Source organism: Hypoxylon fragiforme (assembly GCF_022984875.1).
Source record: "Hypoxylon fragiforme strain CBS 206.31 chromosome Unknown GGS25scaffold_2, whole genome shotgun sequence".
In the NCBI taxonomy this organism is placed as follows: Eukaryota; Fungi; Ascomycota; class Sordariomycetes; order Xylariales; family Hypoxylaceae; genus Hypoxylon; species Hypoxylon fragiforme.
In genome coordinates this window covers 1,907,312-1,927,146 of record NW_026054757.1, presented here as the reverse complement: position 1 = coordinate 1,927,146, position 19,835 = coordinate 1,907,312, and the positions used below count along the sequence as shown (strand labels likewise).

The window sequence follows — 19,835 nt, the reverse complement described above, 5'->3', positions numbered from 1 at the left end:
ATGGAGCACGGACGATGACGTTGACTGGAGAGCTGCAGAGCTGCAGAGCTGGAGAAGATTGAATGGATTTCAATGATTTTCAATGGAGGGTTTTGGTACATATGTAGTTATTAATGGAAGCCCAGACTGCCCAGTTGAAGGATTTTTGTTTACCTGACCCAACCAGCAGCCCTACTACTAGTAGTATATACACAATACATACTTAACAGACCCTACGTGTTCCACCTCATCGAAAATCTCTCCATTAAAATGAATACACGCAGACAAAGCTGCAAGTATGAAAAAGAAAGAAAGAAAAAAGGGCAACGCACAGGCCTTTCAATGTTTGTTATCGTTGTAATTACATACTATGTAGTTATGTATTTCAGGCACATTCTATTTAATGAATAGAATACGTCACTGTGAGGGATATGAATGGTCATGACTCTAGCTTAATAGTTTAATTGGACCAAGTGGTCCTTCCAAACCGGTTCGTGGAGGAAGATCATTGCAGCGTACCTACCTCATAACTGATATTAAGCACTACTAGGTACCTAGCACCTATCTAACAGTGCTAACACCTTCCCAAGTTATGTACTAACATCTATCTAATAGCTAGTAGTATCATACTACTAGTACTAGTATGTATATACCGGGGCATAGGTTTGTGATTTCAGGTGCAACAGGTTCAATGTTGATTTGTGCGATAACCAACTTTACATCCTTTACACCCTTTACACCCTTTACACCCAATAGTGCCTACATACAAAGAATTTGCCTGTATGGTATGTGGTACCCTCATCCAACTCCGGCCAGACCCAATAACGCTAACATATGCGCCATCAAACTTGGAAAGTTGATCGTAAACATTTTGGGAAATCGTGTACCTTAACCTAACTTACATAATTGCAAGTGTGTCTCGGGGCCTCTACCTTCGACCAATTCTTTCCCTTTCTTTGTATATTTCCTTGTAATATAGGTAGCCCTTTTCGTTACCTGGTAGACATATACCTAGTACCGAGCATGACAAGGTCAGTTGAGCAGTGAGAAGGCAACATTGAGGCTCAAGCAAGCTCAAGCAAGCTGTAAACTAGGTGAAATAGGTACAGACTACCTAGACCTAGGTATACCATATTACCTAGTACCCAGATGAGTGTGACCTATCGAAGTTCACTCTGCTCTGATCTGCCGCTTGGCTTTGGCACCAAGTCATTTAATATGCTCTCGTGAGCCGCCGATATTTCTCTCGTCACAAGCGCCGATTACACCCGAAGCACCCGAAGCTACACCCGGCCTTACCCTTGTATCTGGAATGACCCTTCATTAGGTGTATCACTCCGCGCTTCAGCTATCTCTCGGCTTCCGCGAGTTCAAGCATGGATCTGAGACCAGTTCCTCCGCGATTAGTTGACCGAAGAGAAATCCCGAAATCTCAGCGGCGCGCATCCTTCTCCGCTGTGAAAGCATTGCGGTTAAGGTCGCTCAGTATTAGCTCACAGATCTCAAGCTCTTCCGAGACAGACCTTCCCTCACCAATCACTAGTCGGAAGCGGACTTTGACGAAGAATCGCACTTTTGAATCTTTAAAGGAAGACTTGATCCGGAGGCCCTCCAAGTCTTCAACCGAAGATAACACTGAACGGATATCTACCTCGACTAGACCTACGAGTCCTTCGGGTACAGGCAGTCAATGCGCTAGCATCTTTGGTGATTCTTCTACCGTCATCAAGTCGGGGCCTCTCCTACCAGAGACATCTATTCTGAAGTCCAAGAAAGAATTCCTGGTACTTACCCCTTTCGCCTTGATCAAGTTCAAGAGTCGTTCTGCTGCAGTTGAGCGATTCCCACAACTTTCGGCGAATGGTAGCGTCGTTGACCTCGCCGGTCCGAATAGTTCGGCAAGTTCTTTAAAGGATCATAGCCATCATGGAGAATTACGTATCCCCTTGGAGAAAGTCGTGTCTGTGTTCAACGACGAAGGGACCCGTCCATCATTTGGTATCGAAGTCTGGTGGGACGATCAAAGGGGGGTCTCATTTACATGTCTCCAAATAGATTTTGGTCTCCCAGAGGATCGTAATGAATGGCTAAAGCAGATTCGACAGGCGATTAAAGTACGCGCCAAAGCTCTTCTAGAAGAGCCGACTCCCCCTGATGTTGAACTAGAGCTTAAGCATATATTAGAGCCTCATCAAACACAGCATAGAGCCATTCGGATGGAGATATATCCTATTATACCTCGGCGGCGGTATACAATACAGAGATCAAACTCAGGTGAGGCGAAGAGAGGCTGGAGGGATCATTCATCTTTCTATATAGCATTTACCAAGAACTTTTGTGTTCTTGCTCAGTTCACCAAAACTTCAACGGGCCTGAGGATTAATCCTAATCTTGTTCAATTCGGGTTGGTGACTCTTTCCAAAGTCAACGTCATCCTTAACGATGAAAGATTTGACCTCGTTTTTCGGTAAGTTTGCCTATCTTCATCCACCTGGTCCCGTCTACTGGTGGCATATCAACTATTTTCAAGATTATTAGCTCACCATATATTTTCCTGGAAAATGTAGACTGCCCTTGGAGAAGGCTAGGAAGCTAGAGCTTTCCAGCCGGCACCATCGAAGCATCTCATCAAAGCTGTACAAAGCAGATACCTATCTGAAGCCGACTTGGCCTCTGTGGACTCGCCGTGAAGTTTTCTGCATTGACGGCGAAGCCCCACAAATGCCTCTCCCCAACGGCGAGGATTATTGTGGTTTCAAGACGACTCTAGGAGCTTTCATCGAAGGATACAACTGCGCTCCAGTTGAATGGATGGTGCATTGGAAGAATGTGCGGAACCCACCTCAGTTCTGTCTCCTCGCCCCAAAGGGACAGCCTAAGTATACTGCCCACCAACTCCTGGCTGTTTTCCGTGCCTTACGCTTCAACGATTTCTTCAAGTCGTTGTCGTTTTGCAATATCGATTTCAGTAGTCTTTCTGAGACCTCCGATAACGTTGCAAGACTGGAGTCTACAACTTGGCTCTCCAGAACAGGTTCGTTAAATTCGTTCTAGTTGCTTGCAACAGCTATGCATGCATATGCCATATGGAGCTAATATTGTTGTAGGAAATCGTAGTCTTACAAAAGCCGAGTACGAGCTTGTAGAGAATTCTTCTGTGTTGTTCCAAGAGATTGTAGCTCTCCTACTTGGGTCTGAGTCTATTCGGCATATTGATCTCAGCAACGTGCTCGGCAATATGCCCACTTCGCCATCAGAGAATGGTCAATATTCCCCGGGCCCAATGAGTAGAGAGTGTGAAGTTATACCACCTATCGTCCTCCTCTGGAAGTCTCTACAGACTCGATGCAACTCAATTAACCTGAGTGGGAATCGCCTAGGCGTGTCTGATATAGCAGGTCTTTGTAAGTATAGCGCAGAAGTGATGGTAACTCGCTTAGATGGGCTAACAATTCATACAGCTCGTGTTCTACAGAAGAGGCCGGGCTTTTTGAAGAAAATGTCTGTATCGAATTGCCATCTTGACGAGAATGCACTTGCAATACTTTGGGAGGGCTTGCACGAGCAACATTCGACTCTTGAGGTTCTTGACTTATCACACAATCTGGGCCGCATAGAGGCAATAAAGGCCTCGGAGACTCTTAACGAGTCAAGTAGATTACGATGCTTAAACCTTGCTTACTCCATCAAGGGGAATCTAGATGGCCCTTTATTCAAACCGTGGAGCACTGGGTCAAGTCTTGAACCCTGGCGTCTAGAAGAGTTGGACCTCTCTGGGTGGAAGGTAAGAGACCAACGTGGATGCAAATCACCATGGGGATCGTGCTAACGTATACATGTTTATAGATCAATTCCGATACTCTTCATAGTATCATGAAGTTTGTTGAGCTTGACGAGTCTTGCAACCTGCGTCGTCTCGCTCTTGTCAATTGTGGTCTCTCGGGAGATATGGTCACTGGACTCTTTTGCCGGCTCGGTGCAGGCCGCAATATGCATTTGTTACTGAATGAGAATCCTCTTGAGAGTGGTTCAACTGATTGGATTGACTTAATCCATGGCAGTGAAGCACCGAAAAAAATCCATATGGATATGATTCACTTTCATCACGAATCGAATTTCAACCGACTCTTAAGGGCACTTGCTCATAACAAAACCATCGAGTTTCTGAGTATGGTGGGAACGGGACCTCCGAATCGTGCGAGTTCTAAAACGTCGGAGCTGCTCTCTCGATTCTTCGAATCAAATAATACATTACAATATCTCGACCTTTCTGGTTATAGCGGCAAACTGGAAGACAGCCATATGGGCTGGGAGCTGACAGGAGCCATGGGCGGGCTTAAGTGGAACAACACGCTACGTCAACTTCGCGTTCGCAACCATGATTTAGGTACGGCAGAAGATGTGAGCGAACTCTGTCGTGTGCTCGCTTTGAACAAGGGACTTGCGATGTTCGATTGCCAGCACAACAGCTTCAACCACCACCAATTCGCACAGTTTGTTTACGCGCTGAGTTCTAATCAGCAAATCATATCTTTCCCGATGTCTGACGCCGACCGGGAATATGCGGTACAGAAGGAAAAGCAGTCATTCCTCCAATCTCAAGCCCAACCGGAAAGGACCTTTCAGGTCAAAAAATTGAAGTCGGCGGAGGGGCGCTTAAATGGGTTGCTGAAGTGGGTAGACGATTTCTGGAGATCCGAAGCCAATAAAGCGCTAGAAGTGTTGGAGAGGAACAGGAGTGATCCTCGTAATCATGCACTTGAGTTCGAGAGGGAGTACCTTGATGCCTGGGATGATCAGAGTCTTCCTTCTTGGTCAATACGAATCTCAGGGACCAATGTTAAAGGGAAGGAAACGACTCGCATGACAGCTCAGACCTCGAAATCAGTTCCCAATATTCATCCGTACTAAGCGAATCCTAGATGACTGTTGGTTGTCTACGCCCATGGCCGTCCATAAGGAGGGGCGAGGTCTGACTGCTTGTCTACCTCTAAGCAACACAGGGCACGGGGGATGGGTTATATATAGTTGAAGATGGGGAGGGTAGAAGAGTCATTGGGATATTCTCGTATAGCCTAACAATACGACGCTTGTTTCGGTTTGGATGGCCCATAACAACCTTTGAATGGGGTTTGGTTTTGGTTTTGGTTTTGGTTTTGGTGGATGGGTGGTGTTCAGGGACAGGTAGAATAACATTGTATATGGAAGATACCCAATGGAAACACGGGAAGTTTGAGTTTGCGTACCCCCCTCCCTCAGGAAGAATGCCTATATATATGTTGACGTTAAAGGAGTATACTAAGTTATTACTAACGTAAGTGTCTATAACAAGGACGACTTGACTGTTAGTCAGGATGGAAGGTGTGATACTCACCTAGGTTAGGCACCTACCTACCTACTCAAGGGATCTAAAACGATGATCATATTGGGGTAGGGGTAGGGGTAAGGGTAAGGGTTGGGGTGGCGGTTACGATAACTACATACGTAAGCCGTAAGACGGCAAACTGACGGTATGTAATAAAACTCACGAATACGAGTAAACCAATAACTAGGACGTTTGATTTTTCTTCGACTTATGACATACATACATAGTGGTACGCATTTCAATATGATGTACGCGGTTTCGCACTCCCTGTCTTCTCAGCCTTATACGAGATACATACATGGCATATACCTACATACCATGTACTAGGCATTCTTCTTCCGCATCCGCATCCTCATCCTCATCCTCATCCTCACATGCATCTCCAGCTCTTAATCCCGAATAACTGCATACCCCACCCTCGGAATCCGGAACAGCACATACCTACCTACACATACATGTAGCAACGACCGGACATACATACATATGATGTATGTATCATAAACGCGATGGATCGCGACTAGCATCCATAGGTACATACCTACACCTAGTACTTGGCTTAGCGTCGGCTTTGCCCGTTTGTTTGTTTGTTCGTTCGTTCGTTTTTTCCATCCATCCATCCATCCTCCCCTTACTGCGCCGCATTTGACACGATGTCGTCCTAATCGCATCCTACATACATCCATCCATACATACATACATTACGTACCTGTCTGCCTAACCACTAACTTTGCATAGGTAGTCGGGTACTTCGTACACTAGGTAGGTAGGCACCTTCTTTATACCACGTGTGAGTTGTAAAACGAGATTAGTACGTCAATAGTCCAGATGAAAAAAAAAAAAAAAAAAAGGATGCTAAAAAAAGACCCTTTACCCCATAACTAGTTATATAGGTACGCTGGGAAGTGTAGGTAATAGGTATATCACCACTTACATATACCTACTGTACCTAACCTACCCTTGCCACCCAGAGTTAGTGGTATGTACCTGGTGTCTGGGTGCATACGTAGCGTAGCGTTCTCACCTACAGTACCTACATACGTACCTGCATCTACCTACATAACTAGCAGATAGGTAAGTTAGTGCTATGGTACATCCATGTTATCGCTGCTGTGCCGTCAAGTTGACACGTGCAGTTAGCTGTAAGTACAATACATACATACCTGTCAGCTCTACATATGGTTCTTGAATTCCGTATACCTACATGTAGATAGATATCTATGTACATGTAGTTTCATCAGGCGTTTGTTCGGGTCACCTATTGTACGTAGCAACGTTTCGGTGATGAATGGCTTTGTTAAATTAGTATTGATGATGTATGTATGTATGTATGTAGGTACGTATGACTTGGAAGAGAGAGAAAATGATCCGATGAGTCAGATCGAACATTAGCTGCCCGGCTTGTCGGTACCTGCATGAAACGGGTATCACTACATACACTACATGCATCGTACACTACATACCCAAAGTGATATATCCACTAACCTGACCTAGTAAAATCCGCCCTGTGAATACTGTCACGAGGGCCTTTCTTGAACCCGAGAGAGGCGTAATTCATCCCGGTCATTCCCTCCATCCCCCATTCATTAGATCCTCCCGTCCGTCCGTCCGTCCGTCCATACTTAATATACGACAAATTTTTGAAAGCGCAACCAGCGCTGCCCTCAAATGATCGGCCGTGTTTCGCGTAAATAACCAGTGGTATAGGATATAATAACCCGTCCTCGATTTCCCAACCGAGCGCCAAAATACCATGACAGGAGATGGTGGTAAAATAATACGACATCGTAAACTCCAACGCTTTACTTTTGAGAAGCCCATGCTCCAATATTCTAATGGTTGGTGACAACACATGCCCAATTTCTATACCCGGTCTATAGATGTGTGAAAACAAAAGAGAGAAATAGGATATCGTAAATAGGTGTATAAGAGATAAGTTTAGATATACTTGGGCTGGATGACGTCGGCCATCCAGCCCATGTCATTTACTAAATCGTCGAACCCAGTATCAATACTGGGGCGGCTGAGAAGACTAGCACTTCCCAAAGGCACACCACTGTCGAGTCTCGCAACTAACTCCGGTGATCCTAGTGTCGCCGGTAGGTGGCTCACCTCAGCATGTTTGTTATGCGATGTAGGCTGGGGAAGGCTATAGCCCGTGATGGGCGTGTGTATGTTCTTTGGGATGCTGCGGTTTCTGTTGTCTCGGTAAGAACCACGTAGAATGAATGGTTCGTCCCCATTAGAGAAAATCTCCTCATCCTCGTCCGTCTCGTCGAAGAAGGAGAATTGGCCTGGATCACGAGACCCAGTCGATGCAGGAGATGCAGGGGAGGCCAAGCTCGACGATGTTGTCGAGAACGAGAAATGAGACCGAGGCAGGGCCACTTCGACACTATCCGTGTTATCTTGACCATTAATGGAACCAAATGTGGTGGTCTTTTCCAGTGGAAATTCCATAGGAACAATGGTTGCCGTTGATGGGTTCTCATTACCCCTGACTGTAGATGCGGAGGGGCTTCGTTGGAATGGCGGAGGCGACAGCATCGTATATGGCGCATTCTCGGATACCGCGGATGTCGCGAAATTTTCTTCGTCGTCGTCAACTTCTTCGACAAGCTCTTCGGGTATGAATAGTCTTGGGGCCGGCCCAAAAGGAGCGGGTGACGTCGGCCGATCATCAGACAAAAACTTCTCCAAGGCTTCTGGGGACATATCACGAGATCGAATGCTTCCCGACGGCGTTATGCGCCGACTTTGTCTCGTATAATTACTCTCAACTTCAGTCTCACTACCGGTGTCACTATCTCGGTTGAATGACTTCTTGATTCCAAGGAACCGCCGAGCAGCACCAGTCCAATGAGGTGCAGGCGAGAGCGAGCGAGTTGATCGTTTATGAACAAGTGACATGGCTGGCGATGACCCAACGCGAAGGTCTGGTAGACTAGGTACTGGCGGTGCTGGTCGTGGTGTCATGAACCTATCCTCCGGGTCCATCGTTTGGAAGTCAGTGCCCCGAAGAGAGTTCATGGAAGCACTTCGCTCTCTTAAAAGATTGTGTTCCAACGGGACTTCGAGGGTGTTGACGGTCTGACCAGGCAGATAAGGACACATGTTTGTGGTGGGCTTAGTGTGGTCATGCGTTTCCGTTGACCCATCCGTCTCATACTTATATGTATCGTCAGTAAAGGCATGGCCGGCGTTGGCTGTTACGTAAACTCACATAATAATAGTATGTTTGCCCCATCTTTAGTCCTCCGTTGCGCTTAGGGTTTCCGACTCGGTCTCCGTCGCATACAATGTTGTTGAAGGTATGGCAGCCTCGCCATTGGCTACGGTCCCGTCTAGCATCACGCTCCATGATGTAGTGCTTCGAGAAGTTGTCCCACGATCCAAGTAGCCGGACTGAGGATACAGAAGGGTGGGTTTGACTGTAAGTTGGTAAGCTTCGTTGTCAAATCGAGGTGTACAATGGTTGGGCAACCAGTGAATGATAAATAAAGGCAGTAGGTAACGTATGTAAGTCAGCATGCATACTATGTATATGTATACCTAGGTATGTTTCTCCAAGGATCATTGATGGTATCCATGGATGTACCCAAGCAAGTACGTACATCCATAGTAGTATCTGCCACTTAGAGAGACACGACGTAAGAAAGCAGGGGGTGTGGGTGAGTGAAAGTGAAGAGATGCCACTCCCGGTACTTTTGGGATGGGGCATAAAGAGGACATGGATGTAAGCGGGCTGAGGGCACTAGACCAGAGCACCAACTTGCTTCTGGCAGACTCTGACAGGAACAGTGAGAGTGAGTGGCTGGCTTAGCAGATGGTGCCTGAAAACGGAGCACATCTTCCACTATTTGGGTAAGCCCCGTGGCAGGGCTGACAGGGAGTGGTATATTCTCGTCAGTGAATGACAAAAGTTGCTAACCTTCGCGTGGAACCCTTGCCCGGAAATACTGACTGGGTTTGGTCGAGTCGTATTGTAATCCTAGAAGATCGGGAATTCTAGAATAAGGAATGTTATGCCGTGTGGCTTCAAAATAGCATTTCCACTTGTTTTTTTTCCACTTGCGAATTGGTGGAGAACGGGAAATGCCGATTGAGTATAGACGCCGTAGAAAGTGGATGAGAACAGAATTTAATAAGAAAAAATTATTTCAAAGCGAAAAATATATATATATAAAGAGAGGAAAAAGGAAAAAGGAAAAAATTAATAAACGAAAGATGATTATACCGAGTACTATTTAGGTATGTATGTGTGTACTAGGTAAGGAAGCGAGTGGTATGATTGAAATGATAAATGACAACAACAAAACAATATCAAACCCAAACAAAAGCAATGGGCTCGAGGGGGGATCGTTATAGATATATAAAAGAGCCGGAATAAGCACTCATGGATAATGTAGAAACTTACAGCATAAAAGTAAAGAGAGTAGTAGTCGGATCCATGACGAAATGAGTGATGGAAATGGAAATATGTATAAGGACAATATAGTCGAGACTGGCTGACGACCGCGTAAGGGTGAGATTGTCGATCAGGCCAGGGAACAGTCAATAAGTAACAATATTTGCCGCCGGTTGGATATCGAATTCCTCAAGAACCCAAGATAGCCCAGTGAACATTGAGATGGGTTGCTAACTTTGTCGATAATGTTTCGACAGACGCAGGAACCGTAGCAACAGTGCAATGCGACTCTTCGAGATTAGGCAAACCAGGGAATTGGCCAATGGTATTCAAGCCTGGCTCTCACCGTAGCGCCTTTAAATTCGTCAGTCACGGTGAACGGCGCTTAAAATTAGACAAGCGAGATTCCTCCAGGGCTCCAGGGCTCTTTCAGCGTAGGTATTGTATTGTATTGTATTGTACGTACCAGATTATCGGATGGTAAGGGAGCACTGAGGGTACCTAGGAGGTAGGTTATAGGTTATAGGTTATAAGCGTTATAGGTAGAAAAAGGGATGGTACGTGTTGCTACCAAGATGGAGGCAGTGCCAGAAAGTCACTAGGTTAGGAGATGTTCCATTGAGATTTCATCTCAGACTTGAGAACGGCGTCGAGGGAGAACTATGCTAAAGCAGTCTTGGTGGCCCATACCGTACTACCTCCTTGTACCTAGGTAGCCTTGTAGTCAAGTTGTAGAGCATGTAATATTTATTGGAGGGAGGTATGTACAATACATGCCCTGAATGTATTGAAAAAGCTGAGATGTGGATATCGCGTTTGAGAATTGAATTGTAGCTATTATGTATAGGTATGTAGACAAGGCTACAGTATGTTATACCTCGGTAAATACAATGGCTGAATAGTCGTGTTGGTATGTAGGTATGTAGATAATGTACGTTATACGAAATAATGACGACGACGATAAAAGTTAGATACCAAATTGACCACACAATAATAATAACTCACTCCTTCACTTCAACTCAATCCAAGTTCCAACACACGCCAACTAGAAGATCCTGGTATTTTAATAGAGGATCAAGAAGAAGGAAAGGAAAGCAATGACGACAGTCTGATGGGGACAGCGTGGAGCAGATCTTGGCCGAGATTGGCCAATGAAGGGATTCATTGAGACGAAAGAGGAAAAGGGGAAAACTGATTCCTGATTCCTATTGGTTGAAATTATCTAGTTCTACCTAGGTGACCAGGATATAGCTAGGATAACTCAGGTACAGAACACGCTAGGTTAGACTGGTTAGATATTTCGGGATTGTGTAATGTTATTTGCAGGCAGGTGCCCGTAGCTTCCTAGTACACTAGTGTTGTTCGAATGCGATTGGATCAATTGCTCAAGTCTCCTCTCTCAACTGGAGTCTTTACCATGTAGTAGTATGTACTACAAATGTAAGAGTACAACATTGAATATATATGTAAAATACAATAAACTACTACATATGTAATCAAATACCCGAAACCGTACAACAAAGAAAGCCCGAGACCATGGTATTCCAAAACTGCCTTTCATTGTTTCATATTCGTACTCGATAGCAGAAAGAATTGTTGTAGCTGTCTATCTACGTCGTACTAGGTACATTAACTATAGGTACATGTAGATATTTCCGGTCACGTTGAACGAACGGCTGCTAGCATGAACACCTTCCACAACATTCAATGTTGAACTTACATAACTAACCTAGGGTAGCTTATGTACATGTACTGAACCGAACCCAGAATACAATGTACAATACATTCAACTGGAACACGCTAGGACTAGCGTTCTCCAGCTCTTGCATACCCCAAGTTTCAGCCCATTTTGCAGCCAAATCGCCGACTTTCAAGGTTCATGTTGTTTTAGAATGATATTGGAATAATTGGATAACTAACAATTACAATAACTAATAACGAGGCTTGACAGGCTGCCTCCTTCTTATGTCACCAACTTGAACTATCTAAAATTCTAAATAATACCTAACCTACAACCTACATAACACTTTATATTCATCCCTTTAAGCCAGGAGATCAGTTGGACAGAAAAGAAGAAAAAAGCAACACTTACCGATCAAGGCCAGAATCCAGAACATGTACAGCACTCAATATTCGCGTCATGCGTGTAACGCTGCGTATCTCACGCGTAGCACGAATCTCTTGGCGATAACATTACAAAATTTACATACATACGGTAACATACATAACTACCTACCTACCTACCTACATAATACTCCAAAATGAGTTTTATGCACCTCGGTATTTACCGTAATGCTGAAGAACCTGAAGAACCTGAACTTCCTGAAGAACCTGAAGAATTTACTTACTAATATGGAATGGTGTGAACGCAATTACGGTAATCCCGGTTGACTGGTTAAAGAACCCAAATGACAGGTTGTGGCTTGCATATATCGGCTGAAACTATTAGCTGAGTTGCATTGCATATGCCTTCAACTCAAGAACCCATTAGCAACGACAGGACATACGAGAGAAAGTACGAGACCCAATATGCGAGAGTGTGGTTGTGAATGGAGAACAAGTAAAATGAAGTGAAGTGAAGAAGTTTCAAAAACAACCATTAAGAGAATGCCACGGCACGAAACCCGACCCATCCGTTTGGGCTTCCTTACATACAGTACCTCGTCGGTGAAACATCATGATCTGCAAAGGCGCTTTCAGCTTGACATCGTACGCTTCTGGAAGCTCACCACATCTTCTTAGTGCCCCGAGTTGCCGGGCCAGCGGGCGGCGCCCATTTATATGCGGATGCCATATGCCTGATCCCAGTCGACCTCAAGTCCGACGACAATACGAGAGATCGCCGAGTATCTGCCATTGATGGGCCTGTTACTAGCTGTTAGTCACCGACCTACATACATAGTACATACAGGTGCATACATCATTTGATATCAGGACTATCCATGTCATTATCCGAATCAGGTCTCAGCTTTGTCAATGTTTTTCTGTGCATACTATTATGTATGTACTCTGCAACACTAGAGATCGAGAATACCGAGTATAATCAACAAAAGGACTTCGGCTTAGCGTGGGGGTTTTTAGGATGTGCTACCTGGGCGTCGAAAAGCAACATTGAACACGTCCTACTGTCGTGACTCATTATCACCACCACAAGAGATGAGTCTTTAATGGCCCTCAACTTTATCCGTTCTAGTTGAGGATGCGCCCCGAAGGACAAGTCTCCTTGGTCAAGGGGTTCCGGCTTGCTGGTCCCAGACGCCATAATAATTGTGTAAATTTTGCTTCATGACACATGAGGCGTACTGTTGAGGAACAAATTGGCATTGGCTCGGGAGATTTTTCTTAAAAAGCAAACCAGCTATTGCCATTGACATCATGCAAAGTTCGTAAATCGTCCCAACTATTTGGGTCGGCGTCGACTAGGTTATGAACTTATGAGCCATAGTCTGACACAGATCCACCCTAGCTGAACGACGCCCTGTCTCCAGGCCATTTTTCTACTTAGGGCAAAGGATTCGTTCAACGATCGTGACTTCTATCATACTGATGATAAATCAAAGGCATTATTTGTTATTTGACTCATTAAAGCTAATGACATCCTCTCCATTCACCGAACTATGCTTATGCTGTCCCCGAGCATAGCTTGCTTCATGCTCAGTAATCTGGCACATTGTTAAAGCAAAACCAAACCTGTTCTAGAACAGGGATATCGTTCGACTAGCTGATTCTATAGCATACCTAACCTCCTAGTGAATGGATGTTTAGGTGGTTAATAAGCCTGGCAATTATGTCGGTAGCCATGGATACAGCCATCTTGCCCCTATATTCCAAGCAGCTACAAATCCAGTGCAGTCTCTGCGCTATATCGTCGCTCCTGAGACCTCCCCCTAAGTAATAAGTTGACGCCCGGCGTTTATTACATCTCATTCGCTCCAAAATATGATGCCATCAAAATGATTCGGATTGCCCGTCTGCATCTCATGGCACGAGACCCTCCTGCTCCTCCTCCTCGTAGGTACGTAAAATACAGCCTTATAGGTCCAGAGGACACACGTCGTATACTTGGCCTTGGCGAAGAAGTAGAACATTGCATTCAGGGCCTGGGGGCACTGATTCCAGAACGCTACCTAACAACAACGATAAATGCTAACAACACTGAGATTACGCAGGCCTCTGGCCTCAGCATGTCTGGGGCGTTGAGGAACCTCCCGCGGAGACATCGCTAGCTACTAATTTTTTTCCAGCGCATAAGTCGTTAATGCAATAGGAGGTATAAAATCACAAATCCTTCATCCTCAGCAGCACACGTCAGCTTCTAGCTAGCTACCTGCCTGCCTATGAGGATTTCCGGTTTCTAAGGTGATTTCGCTGTATGTTTGCCTCCCCTTAACGATACAGGTACTCATTGCTAGCCGCACTGCGTGCATACATATCTTCGCTAGGCATTGCGGCTCTATCCGTGGCGTCCTATGCCTAGACCGCCTAGCTCAGAAATGTCTCAGACCAGTTCCATTCCACCGTTCATGAAGTATTATTTATCGCTTCTTCCGGTGGGGAGTTTGCTTTAATGTACGTTACGCTACACACACACACGCACACACACGCTTACGACGAACCAGCCGTTACCTACTACCTACCTAGGTACCTTACTTGCCTTTCTGAGCAAACAAGCATGAGACATCCATACTTACCACTAGGTCGGTGAAGAACACACGGTCCAGGCCCGCGTTCGTCATTTCCACCCCTTCGGTGTACTGGGAATGTGCTACAGGACTTCCCCGAGGCAAAGAAGGAAAGCCTGGGTGGGTTAGGCTTCTGATAGTCTGGAGGCTCGGTTTTGGCTGCGTTGGTAGATTAAAATGGGGTTGGGAGAGGGTCCATCGTTTTTCTACTTGTTCAATCACCCCTTTCTAACTGTCTGCTAGGTAATGACGGCTAGGTAGATGATTCTCTTCCTATTGCCGCTCAAGCGACAAAACTTCGTGCAAGGCTATTACATGCCTACCTAGCCTGGCTACTCGGCATCTTACCGAGGCTTTGACTAGGTAGCTGTGCTCTCAACTTTCATGACTGGAACTGGCAAGAAGTAGTTCCTAGACTCGGCCGGAAGGCACGTTTCCTACCTGGTAATCAACCACGTGTAGGTATCTGGTTATGAAATCAGTCTGGAGTGTAGGCGATATAATGTTAGGCACCTAGGCAATTGAGCACTCGTGAGCCAGTTTTGCCCCTTATAGAACTTAATATTCCACGGTATGTTGAATATATAGTACTTGGATACACTATTGGGAGGGAGATGCTTGGTACTCCTGGCCCTGAACCTACTTCTTCTAGTAGCCTAATGATGATGTAGGCACTCGTAAGGAAACGCTTAGTTATGTCAGATTTCCCCAGGAATAGAAGATATAAATAGCACAGGAGGCTACCCAGTGTACGAATAATTACCTAGGTAGGTGTCCTACTCGGATCTGGCCGTTGCTTCAAGACCGCTTCTGGGTACTTACTAGCCATGGATTCTTCCTAGCTAGGTAGCCTTAACATTCGTTGAACACAGATCGAGGCATACCTGCTGCTAAGTATAGAGAGTAGATGGGTGTTGACTATTGAGTATACCTAGTAGTCTGCATGGACGGTGAAGTTTCTACCTACCTCCTGGGTGTAGATAGTTATTAGTGATCCACGATGATATACACCCCTTCATGCAATCAGCCTCCTCGGTAGTTTCAGTATCTCAGCAGCAGCAGCAATACATACGAATTTCCCTTGCCGCCGACCTACCAATCTAGCAACCTGAGTCCAGAAAGTCGAGTCGTTCAGGGCACCCAGCTTAATGACCAAAGTACAATATAGGTATCAAACCAAATCGTACTTGAGAACAAGTGCTAGGTAGCTTACATCACTGTGCCTAGTAGTATATCCTTTAACCGAATCCTCGTGTTAGAAAAATAGAAACAGAGGAAGATAATCAATATACAATCAAGTACCTAAGGCCTTATATATGATGTATGTAGTTCTCTGCAACTCCTTACAGTACTCCTCACCCGAGAGTAAAGTGAAAGTACAGAAAGCGGTCGATATAGCTACCTAGCTTACATAATCAAGCACATTGCAACATGGAGTATATCAAACATAATTATGCAGCGATCGAATCAGTTGTTATTATCATTACTTGTGAGAAGCCATGGCAGTGACTATCTAGAGTCAAGGTGCCACGCAATCCAGATTGTTGCTAGCATCCAACGTCAACGCCGTAGCCCTCTCTCTTTCTCTCCTCTGCAACCCCCTGAATCGGCCCGTCATTTACCGCATCAGTCATGACTGGCAGTATAAGGCCAAGAGCCTAATAAAATATCCGAGCCTGTAAGCAAATTCAATGTTCAAACACAGGACGGGACCACCACAATGCCGAACCCCCTTTATAATAAATCAATGTTTTGAGTCGTAGCGACTGACTCGAAGAAAACGCCCGTCCTATGCTCACCGGATGTATACATCTCATGACTCTTCAATCAAAATGAATCCAGAATACCCCGTCACGCCTTAGAAAAACAGCGAACGTCCCTAGAATGATACAGCGAATGTACGCACTAAATAAGCGCAGATTTGATGGCGAGGTGTTCATTGGGCCTTTGCAGATATCTTTTTGGCCTCTGCTTCCAAGAGCTCCTCCGCCCTCGTTCTCGAACGCTCATACTTGAGCGTGGTGTCACCCTGCCACATGGTGCCTAGCAGCTTATCCCAGAAGGTGAAGAAAGGCTGGGCGAAGTTCGTCTTGATTCCCCAGCTCTGGTGATGGATATCATGGTAAGCGGCGTTATTCGAGGTAATGTGCTGCAGAGGATCCCAAGGCAAGGCATAACCGCAGTGGTCGTCCACGGTCTTGATAGAGGACATAACCCAGAAAACCATGCCTTGTCGCGGAGTCATCAGAGAGATTTTGTACGCAAGTCCCGCACCAGCTGTATCGAGAAGGAAACCCTCGAATGGGTGGTTGTATAGCGCACCGTAAGCGTAGGGAACATAAAGTCGGTGGTGCCTCGAGTGGAACGTAGCTAGAGGATTAATTAGTCATCATTGTCTGTCTAGATACCTAGACCAAAATTGGGAGAGACAAACTGTAGAGCCACTTATTCTGGTGCATGAGGCGGTGGAGGAAGTACTGCCAAGTGTCGAGAGCGGTGACGGCAATAAAGAATTGGAGGGCTGGGAGGATCAAATGGTAGATAGCTTTAGCGACTAGAAGCTCCCAAGTAGCAAAAGTTGGCACTGGAATCCCGTCTGGGCCGGAGAGGTCCGAGGTAAGGAAAGGATAGTGTCCACCAGCGAGTACACCGGCCAAGAGCGGATGGGAGACAGCCATATTCTTCGATACTGTTGCGGCATTGATGCCGAGTATACCTAGTAGAGCAGGAAGTGCCCTTTGCGCTAGACGAACCCTAGTTGCCCATACAGCAACATCATACTCCTCCATGCCCATTAATGATGGAGGATCTGTAGCGCTCAGAACGCCACTCATGACGCCCTGAATGATTTGCTGGAAAATGACATCGCGAAGAACTTCGTATCGCGAAACTTTATTGCGTTGAGCGATTTCGGCGGGCGTGTGTAGACGATACTGGGGGAAGAGGTCAAGGACATCAATGATGTGAAAGAAGATGGAGACAACCCAGTAGCTAACGGTCGGCGCGAGAATTGACAGATAGAAGTCTGGGCACCATGATATTAGATCTGGTGCCTCAACGGCCGTGTAGGATGGGAGCGGCGGGAGGTCCGTGACGGACGTCATATTATTAGCCATGACTAAGTTGTGCCAGGCGCGGTTATTATTAGGATTGGGGGGGCAATTCAAGTCAAAATAGGTAAAAGCAAGGTCTACGGTTCTTTAAAAAAGAAGTGTTAAAATAAAATAAAAAGGATCGTCGTCGTAGAAAAAAAGAGAAGAAGGAATGTAGTTGTGTGCAATGCGTAGGCACTAGGTTGGTAAGTGGTAGGGAGGGAGCATTGAAGTTTGTAAGGAGGTTTTGGCACTTTTGGCACTTGGGAGAGCTATGTGACTTCAATGTTCCTCAATAACTACCTAGGTACCTACCTAGGTACGGCATAGTACGCATCAAACTTTTAGCGCGTGAGGGCCGTTAATGCTTATTGGGTCCTCTAGTGGCCCGTCATCGAATCATTGTCTGCACATCTTCACGCTGGACCCCCTTTTATTTTATTTTTTTTATCAATTTCATCAATCTCGGCAGACTACTATCCGTCAAGTCCGAGATCACCTGTTTCTTACACTGTTTGCTGCACAGTACTAGGTACTAGGTATATATGTAGCAGACTAGCAGTAGATCTTGTATGGTTGTACCTACATTTCAATGCACAATTTATATGTAATATGACTTCAATTGGTAATGTAGGATCATTGATGATGAATCATACATAGTTACATGTATAGAAGGCCGTTGATTATGTAACAAGCATCAATGTAAATCAAAATATGCAAATATGCATATGCGCCATCACATTTGGATCTGTAAAGCTCAAAGCTTAAAATACATGTCAGGTAACACCAAGAAACCTCGTCAGCCCGACAGTGTGAAATATCTGACCTACAGTATACACCAGGCATCGTATGCATCGTATGACTAATGTTGCCACACCTGGGAGATCAGAAACAGTGAGAACTTTTAGAAGAGCATATGTTAATAGTTATTTCCGACAATATATTCGGCGTTCGGGAGTGAGCATTGAAGAAATGCACTAGGACGAGACAGGCTTAGAGGTATGGTACATGATACATCCATAAATATTATGTAAGGTTAAGGTACGTACAGTAGTTACATAGTTAGTACATAAAAAAAAAAGTCGAAGCAGAAAATCTAGATCTAATCGAGAAGCTGAATTGGGCCTAGCGCTTGTCGCCCCTCCATTCAAATTCCCACCTAAGGTTCTTTCCTCCTGCCCAAAATTTTAAAGGGTCCCCCGCCAGTAAGAAAATCTGCCCCTCATTAAACTTGTCGCAAAAAAGCCGTCTTCTTCTTCTTCCTCCCCCTCGACTAGTACTTTCCACTCAGAAAATAACAATCCCTACCGTCAATCTTCTTCTTCCTCGACCTCGATAATTACACCTCATTCACCTTGTCTATCGCTCATTAATCTGCTTCGTAGCTACCGACAATATGATTATCTTCAGAGTACGTCTTTACCATCCAACCATTTTCACTTCCTATTTAGTAGAATATTAATGAATATCACACAACAACTATCTTCCATCATTTATTAACATGACTTTTTCTCTTCATCTAGGATGTTCTCACCGAGCGCAAGGACGAGCTCCTGTCTGACTCTTTCGAGGTCAAGGAGATTGATGGGATTGCCTACGAAGCTGACTGTGCTATGATTGAAATCGGCGCAGTCGAAGTCAGTATGTTATTGTCCACGATTTTACACCTAGGAAATATTTGTGTGTGCTGATAGGAATTTACAGACACTGGTGCCAACGCATCTGCCGAGGAGGCTGATGAGGGTACTGAGGATGGCGCCCAGAAGGTCAACAACATCATCCACTCTTTCCGTCTACAGCCCACCAGCTTTGACAAGGCCACATATTTGGCATATCTTAAGGGTAAGCCTATATTTAACCTAATGATATTAGGTGGCATTAATTAAAACATCAACTATAGGCTACATGAAGAAGCTCGCCAAGCACCTTCAGGAAACCGGCTCATCCCCCGAGGAAGTCAAGGACTTCCAGACTAAGGCCCAGGGATTCGCCAAGAAGATCATCAGCAACTTCAAGGACTACGAATTCTACACTGGCGAGAGCATGGATGTTGACGGAATGTAAGTCGAGCCTTTGCCTCTAGACCCCCATGAGGTTGATATATATATCCTACCTACCTAGATACCTATACTAATACTCGATTAATAGGGTTGTCCTCCTCAACTACCGTGAGGACGGTATCACTCCTTATATTACCATCTGGAAGCACGGCGTGGAGTCGATGAAGGTTTAAGATAATAGCCTCATTTATCAAGGCGGAAAACCTGACAACGAATGTCATAAACGAATCATATCAAACGACCTGACGCCTT

General features: G+C 45.3%; 5 protein-coding genes across 5 annotated transcripts; 2 read left to right on the top strand and 3 right to left on the bottom strand.

The window, feature by feature from the left end:
• Window positions 1-692: 692 nt before the first annotated feature.
• On the top strand, window positions 693-5,439 carry GGS25DRAFT_475780 (RNI-like protein). Its single transcript, XM_049259734.1, has 5 exons — window positions 693-2,446; window positions 2,547-3,013; window positions 3,087-3,383; window positions 3,441-3,763; window positions 3,826-5,439. Exons 1-5 carry the CDS (start codon window positions 1,356-1,358, stop codon window positions 4,888-4,890), a joined length of 3,243 nt encoding a protein of 1,080 aa, XP_049120089.1. The 5' UTR covers window positions 693-1,355; the 3' UTR covers window positions 4,891-5,439.
• A 136-nt stretch (window positions 5,440-5,575) lies between these two features.
• GGS25DRAFT_475772 (uncharacterized protein) lies at window positions 5,576-6,181 on the bottom strand. Its single transcript, XM_049259733.1, has one exon. The coding sequence runs from the start codon at window positions 6,037-6,039 to the stop codon at window positions 5,734-5,736; it is 306 nt and encodes a 101-aa protein (XP_049120088.1). The 5' UTR covers window positions 6,040-6,181; the 3' UTR covers window positions 5,576-5,733.
• An 825-nt stretch (window positions 6,182-7,006) lies between these two features.
• Window positions 7,007-8,808, bottom strand: GGS25DRAFT_122889 (uncharacterized protein). The gene is made up of 2 exons (XM_049256150.1): window positions 8,565-8,808; window positions 7,007-8,509 (listed from the first exon to the last, which is right to left on the bottom strand). Exons 1-2 carry the CDS (start codon window positions 8,700-8,702, stop codon window positions 7,280-7,282), a joined length of 1,368 nt encoding a protein of 455 aa, XP_049120087.1. The 5' UTR covers window positions 8,703-8,808; the 3' UTR covers window positions 7,007-7,279.
• Window positions 8,809-15,697: 6,889 nt separating this feature from the next.
• Window positions 15,698-17,809, bottom strand: GGS25DRAFT_475753 (fatty acid hydroxylase superfamily-domain-containing protein). The gene is made up of 2 exons (XM_049259732.1): window positions 16,866-17,809; window positions 15,698-16,801 (listed from the first exon to the last, which is right to left on the bottom strand). The coding sequence occupies exons 1-2, from the start codon at window positions 17,545-17,547 to the stop codon at window positions 16,368-16,370; spliced, it is 1,116 nt and encodes a 371-aa protein (XP_049120086.1). The 5' UTR covers window positions 17,548-17,809; the 3' UTR covers window positions 15,698-16,367.
• An 855-nt stretch (window positions 17,810-18,664) lies between these two features.
• GGS25DRAFT_122768 (translationally-controlled tumor protein) lies at window positions 18,665-19,809 on the top strand. Its single transcript, XM_049256148.1, has 5 exons — window positions 18,665-18,934; window positions 19,047-19,164; window positions 19,228-19,365; window positions 19,424-19,583; window positions 19,672-19,809. Exons 1-5 carry the CDS (start codon window positions 18,920-18,922, stop codon window positions 19,754-19,756), a joined length of 516 nt encoding a protein of 171 aa, XP_049120085.1. The 5' UTR covers window positions 18,665-18,919; the 3' UTR covers window positions 19,757-19,809.
• The last annotated feature ends 26 nt before the right edge of the window (window positions 19,810-19,835 follow it).

Bases quoted from the DNA above. Each gene is read 5' to 3' on its own strand.
- GGS25DRAFT_475780 (XM_049259734.1), top strand. From the start codon at position 1,356: ATGGATCTGAGACCAGTTCCTCCGCGATTAGTTGACCGAAGAGAAATC. The intron at 2,447-2,546 runs GTAAGTTTGCCT...TGGAAAATGTAG, and splicing joins AGATTTGACCTCGTTTTTCG to ACTGCCCTTGGAGAAGGCTA. The intron at 3,764-3,825 runs GTAAGAGACCAA...ACATGTTTATAG, and splicing joins TGGACCTCTCTGGGTGGAAG to ATCAATTCCGATACTCTTCA.
- GGS25DRAFT_475772 (XM_049259733.1), bottom strand. From the start codon at position 6,039: ATGTATGTATGGATGGATGTATGTAGGATGCGATTAGGACGACATCGT.
- GGS25DRAFT_122889 (XM_049256150.1), bottom strand. From the start codon at position 8,702: ATGGAGCGTGATGCTAGACGGGACCGTAGCCAATGGCGAGGCTGCCAT. The intron at 8,510-8,564 runs GTGAGTTTACGT...GATACATATAAG, and splicing joins GGCAAACATACTATTATTAT to TATGAGACGGATGGGTCAAC.
- GGS25DRAFT_475753 (XM_049259732.1), bottom strand. From the start codon at position 17,547: ATGGCTAATAATATGACGTCCGTCACGGACCTCCCGCCGCTCCCATCC. The intron at 16,802-16,865 runs GTTTGTCTCTCC...TTAATCCTCTAG, and splicing joins CCAGAATAAGTGGCTCTACA to CTACGTTCCACTCGAGGCAC.
- GGS25DRAFT_122768 (XM_049256148.1), top strand. The intron at 19,165-19,227 runs GTATGTTATTGT...AGGAATTTACAG, and splicing joins AATCGGCGCAGTCGAAGTCA to ACACTGGTGCCAACGCATCT. The intron at 19,366-19,423 runs GTAAGCCTATAT...CATCAACTATAG, and splicing joins ATATTTGGCATATCTTAAGG to GCTACATGAAGAAGCTCGCC.